General features: G+C 37.1%; 1 protein-coding gene across 1 annotated transcript in view; it reads left to right on the top strand.

Moving 5' to 3' along the window:
* Positions 1 to 5,858, top strand: part of LOC106882818 (xylosyltransferase 2) — a 249,306-nt gene extending 243,448 nt beyond the window's left edge. The window contains exons 11-12 of the mRNA XM_052973936.1: positions 1,270 to 1,607; positions 2,046 to 5,858. Of these exons, the coding sequence (XP_052829896.1) occupies positions 1,270 to 1,607; positions 2,046 to 2,714 (1,007 nt within the window). The 3' untranslated portion in view covers positions 2,715 to 5,858. The remainder of the gene's footprint in view (positions 1 to 1,269; positions 1,608 to 2,045) is intronic.
* The last annotated feature ends 8 nt before the right edge of the window (positions 5,859 to 5,866 follow it).

Here is a 5,866-nt window from a genome sequence, read left to right as displayed (position 1 = left end):
AGAATCGTTAGCACACCAGGCGAAATGCTTAGCAGTATTTCATTTGCCATTACTGTCTGAGTTCAAATTCCGCCAAGGTCGACTTTGCCTTTCATCCTTTCGGTGTCGATTAAATAAGTACCAGTTACACACTGGGGTCGATGTAATCGATTTAATCCCTTTGTCTTCCCTTGTTTGTCCCCTGTGGGCAATAAAGAAATATATATATATATATATATATAATTTCATTCACAATGCTTTGGTTGGCCCAGAGCTTAATAGAAGACAGTTAGCCAAGGGCTTAATTTTTTCAACTAAAGGCATAAGGTTTGTAATTTTGGAGGAGAGAGCTACTCAATTACATTGAAACCTTATGGTTGAGAAGCAAAGGTTGACTTGGTACTCACTTGTCACTGACAGGCAGATTAGCTGAGATTAATGTAGAATAAAGTGTTCTGTTTTTTAAATTAATTAGAGACACACAAAGCAGCAGTGAATGAAATATAGTTATGTGCAGTAATATTTAGCATCTTCATGTACACTTGGACATGAAAAGACAACACACTGCTCACGTTATCTTGATTGAAAGAAGAAATTCCTCTTAAAGACAATATAAACATAAACACATTATCTTACATGCGTTTTGACCAGTGGTGGCTCATGTATAGGGACTGCAACACCCCCTATTTCCACTCGATAACATTCGATATAATGAGTCCTTTTTTTCTTTAATTCTTTCCTTATACTTGTACATTATATAATCCTTAAGCTTAATGTCAGTAGTCATCCCCTAGTTTATGAAAAAAATACAAAAATCCTTGTATAGAACTGTGCGCTTCACAGTTCCAGTGATGCAGTGTTTGGCTGTTGTGTGCATGCTCACATGTTCAAGATAGGAAACTTCACACTAGAGAGAGAGAGCACTGCGTGAACCACAGTGCCAGGTGAAAGGTGGTGTTTCTTTTTGACTCAGCATGTATTGTGCTTAAAAATGTGTTTATATTCTTGAATGTGATAAAGTGTAGAATTAGAATATTATCCTGCTTTCAGTTTCAGTGTTGCTGAAAGATACAAACATAGACAAGCCTTCTCTCACTAGTGTTAGAGGGCCTGTACAAGGCTTTGCTCATTGCCCATCTTATGACTAACCCATTAAAGAAATAAAAATACATTGCTTCAGATGTTGCCTTCAAATGCCAGCATAGTCTAAGATTGTATTTCCTCATCTCCACCAACATTACCTCTATGTTATTATCAGGAAATAATTGTTTGTCTTTTATATATTTCCAGCTTTCCCTGGTTTCAACAGCTACTGGCAGAATGAGTACCATCATCTCGACAGAAATACCAAAGTTGACGATGCCTACCGCACATTCTTTCACTCATTCATCCGTCTCTCCCTGCGGCACCTCACCGACTCAAACAGGCGTTGTCGGTTACGCTTCATTGAACTGCTTGAAGTAAACATGTTTTTTGAAACGGACCATTTCCATGGCCTGCTAGTGAAGTTCACTGCTGAGCAGATGAGTTCAGGTAAAGTCTACACCCTGGAGACACAGCTGCATCCAAAGACCTTCTACATGATGTACAACACAGGCAACTTGGTGGGCCGTCTGCAAGGTCTCGAGGTAAGGACCACAGCTGTTTCTTAGTATTTGGGGGTTTGTTTTATACATCTGTACATTTGCATTTCCATTGGTGCAACAGCATGTCAGTCCAACCAGCCATCAATCCAGCCATCCCTCAGTCCAGTCAGTCATCAGTCCATCCATTCATCAATCAGTCCATCCATCTATCACTCCAACCATCTATCAGTCAATCCATTCATCAATCCAGCTATCCATGTCTCTATCCAGCCATCCATCAGTCAATTCACCAGTCAATCTATCCATCCATCCATCAGTCCAGCTATCCATTATTCAGTTCAACCACCCATCCATTCATCTATCAATCTCTCCAGGTGTTAATCCATTCATCTCGCCTACCATCAATCAATCCATCAAATTTTCTTAGTGTTTTCCCTCGTTGTTCTTGTTACTGATGATGTTTTTCCTTCTATATTCCAGGTTGGCACTGATTTTGACCCGAAAGAACTGATTTTCAGGAATTATGGTCAGCTGATGGGACCTTACAGCAACATTGCCTTACGTCATTCATGGGGTAATGGCAACGAGGTGGCTGTCTCAGTTGCCTGGATTGACCCTAGTAATACTGTTGCAGCATCCTTTGATATGAAAATCCCATCTGGTGTACATATTGGCTCACACAAACCCCAATTTAAAAAGCCTTTGCGCCCAGGTGTCTGGACTATAAAAGTTTTCCATGAATGGGAGACATTTGCTGAAGTGAAGTTTCTGATTCTCCCATTGAGTTTTTACCAAGAGAGACCCATCCTTGCCCCCGAGATCTATGCAACTCACAACGGACCCAAAGGACATTACCTCGAAAAAGACTTCGACTTCTCAGAGTTTCGGAAACCACTAAAAATCGAAAACATCACCGAAGCCGAAAACCAGGCGACCATCAATGGTCGCAAGGTCGGAAAAGATCTTGAGAGGTGGATCGACACATTAACTGCAGAATTTTGGCAGCTTCAGAACTTCTGTGCACACAAGGAGACAGTACCTTTATGTGGGGTACTCGAGAAATGTGAACACTCCACCTGGAGCTCCATGTCAACAGATACAAAGTCAACAATTACACTGGTCGATGAAAATACAGGATACCTTCGGTAGCTATCATTATTGTGAGGATAGTTCTGAGACATGGTACCCCTCTCCTCGATGAACATGTGTCGGTCACTGTATGGGACAAACTAAAAATAGAACCAACAGTGGCAGCAGAGAAAAGGGGGATATCATGTTCCCAGAATTGGGATCTATAATGATTCAATATTTGAATCTCAACTGTGCCATCCTAGTTTTTTTTTTTTTTTTTTTTTTGTAATTCATTCTGTGTTTTTTTCTGTTTTTTTAAAAGGAATGATGCAAATTACAACCAAAAGTGGACAAATGCAAATTTGAAATTACTAAAAAAAAATGCAAATATTAATGATGAAAATGCTAATTATGAAATCATATTTTGGAGTATGGGGTGGGTGCAGATTGAAAAATACCATTTCATGTCATTTTTTTTTTTTTATTTTGTCATCTACCAAAATTACTTACAAAAAAAAATTATTGCAAACGAAAACTAAATCACCTAAACTGTCAGTTTTACTGGAAATACCCAATGGCTATTTGGTGGTAGTGTGTGTGTGTGTGTGTGCATGTATCTGCACATGTGCCAGTGCAGTTTTGGTGCTCTACATGCACACCTAATAAAAGGGATAGATATAACTGATATATTTATATTACCATATATGTAGCATATGTATGTGTGTCTCAGTATATATATGTGTGTGTATCTGTGGATGTATATCAGATATGTGTGTGTATATATGTAGATATATACATTTATATGTATATATATATATGTGTGTGTGTGTGTGTGTGTGTGTGTATAATTAATAGAAGCACTAGACAGTATTAGAATGAGTATATATGTAATGGATACTTATGAGCACAGGCCTTTCAGAAAGCACACATTGTGAAGGTAAATACATATATATTTACGAAAAGCACATGCTGGTAAGTTTAATCCAATCATATCATGTATATATATATTTTCTATATGTATGTATGTGTTTTATATCCTCATTTTGTATATATTTGTGTATGTATGTGTAAGGACAAACTAGAAATGTCCAGTTACATGAGCATAACATTACATTAAACCTAGGGTTAGCATTTGATCCAAACATCTTGCCATACTTGTAGTTTTGAGTTCAAACCTACCTAAACAGTCAGTATGTTATGCCCACCATCCAATCAAGGCTCTTCAACTCTTCCCCTTGGTCTGTTCACCAGACAAGAGGTTGCTCCTCCCTGTGCCCATTCAGTTGCAGAGTTTGTTGACAGGAGGAGCTGCTATGTCCATTTTGCTGCCCTTCTCTTTCCATCACTGTGCTTGAACTCAGCTGGTCTCAGTCAGTGTTACTTCGCCATTAAAAGGGTGACATTAACTAAAGGTAGCTGACTATAAATAGAACATGGCTCCGAAATAAGGTACTTAATGTGGCTCCTATGAGGTTACTTACTTGCTCTGCTAGAAAGAGCAGCTAAATGTCCATTTTACAGCCATGTCTTCAAAAAGCATTGGAGCAGAGTTGACTCTGTATATTTGAATATATAGTTATACATCCATCCATATGTATGCATCTGTATATATGTGTGTGTGTGTCTGTATACATGTATGTAAATGTGTGTGTGTATATATATATATATATCATCATTATCATCATCGTTTAACGTCCGCTTTCCATGCTAGCATATATATATATATATATATGTATATATATACATGAAGGCAAGATAGGGTGGTTCCTAAGTATTACTGAAAAGAGCAAAAACCAAAATATCTAACTTGTTTATGTAAAGAAAATCTGGTCACATGATTTGTAAGAAAGAGCCAGTGTGCTTGACCCATGGATTGCTGAGCTTATTCAGAAATGGGACCACTGGAGTGAAAAGTTTATCACTTTTGGAATCCAAATCAGTAAATTCTGACACATGATTGGAGTTGAGTGGTTTTAGTTCCATTCCTTACCATACATCCCATCTCTGTGTATGCATCTTGCCCATCTCTTTTTTTTTTCTGTGTGTGTGTGCGTGTGTGTGTGTGTGTGAACTTATATCTTGTTGTATTGGGAAGGTTGTTATACAGATAATAATAAACACATGCACAGGCTCAATATCACTTCTTCGCTGTTAGTCAATTGGTGAGATATTAATCAATTATTTGATTAATCCACTGGCTAACAAAGAAGTAATATTGAACCAGTGCATGTGTTTGTAATTATTTGCATAATGACCCTCCCAAACAAGATGTTTCAACACACAAATTTAAATCAAGAATCTTGCAAACAAAATACAAAATCCAAGTGTGTGCATATGTGTATATATATGTACATGTGTGTGTGTGTATATGTGTATATATATATATATTCTTGCATTCATACATACACACACATATAGCCACATGTGTTTCACATGTTCCTGTAAAGTATTTAACCCATTACTATTGATGTTATTTAATTGATTACCCAAAATATGATTTCAATCAATATCATTTTAATCAATCTTAGCCCATTGAAAGAGAGAAGACAGAAAACGAAAAGAAAAAAAAACAGCGCTGTCCCAAAGCAAACAACCAAGAAAAAAAAAGAGCCCTCAATATCCTTAACGTTGCTATCCCCACTTGAACATAAGAGGCAAGTGGTACTCCAAGACCAAGTAATAAGGACTTCTTCACTCAATCTGCCGTTCTAAGTCATTTGAGGGAAAGAATTCACTCAAATTTTGTTATTTTTATACCAACTTGTATATGCTTTTATGAATTTTTTTTTTCACAGTATGTGTGTGTGTTGTGTATATCTCTGTGTGTGTATGTGTGTGATTCTTTTGTATCCATATGTATGAGTATATGTATGTGAGAATATGTATGTATGTATATACACATACAAATGTATATATACGTGTGTGTCTATATATATATATACATATATACACACGTGTACATGTTTATATATATGTATAAATAATACAGAATGGGACAAGGATGCAAAACATCCAGACAGTTAGGTGATACAAGAACGGGACAAAAACATACAGATAGACGATACAAAGAAAACACGGAAATTGCAAGGATAATCTTGATCTCGATTGAAGAGAGAAAACTCCGAATGACCTGTCCGTGTTTTTTTGTATCGTCTATCTGGATGTTTTGTCCCTTTCTTGTATCACCTAACTGTCTGGATGTTTTGCGTTCTTGTCCCATTCTGTATTAT

This window comes from Octopus bimaculoides, chromosome 17, assembly GCF_001194135.2.
Source record: "Octopus bimaculoides isolate UCB-OBI-ISO-001 chromosome 17, ASM119413v2, whole genome shotgun sequence".
Lineage (NCBI taxonomy): Eukaryota > Metazoa > Mollusca > Cephalopoda > Octopoda > Octopodidae > Octopus > Octopus bimaculoides.
This window is presented reverse-complemented; position numbering and strand designations above follow the sequence as displayed.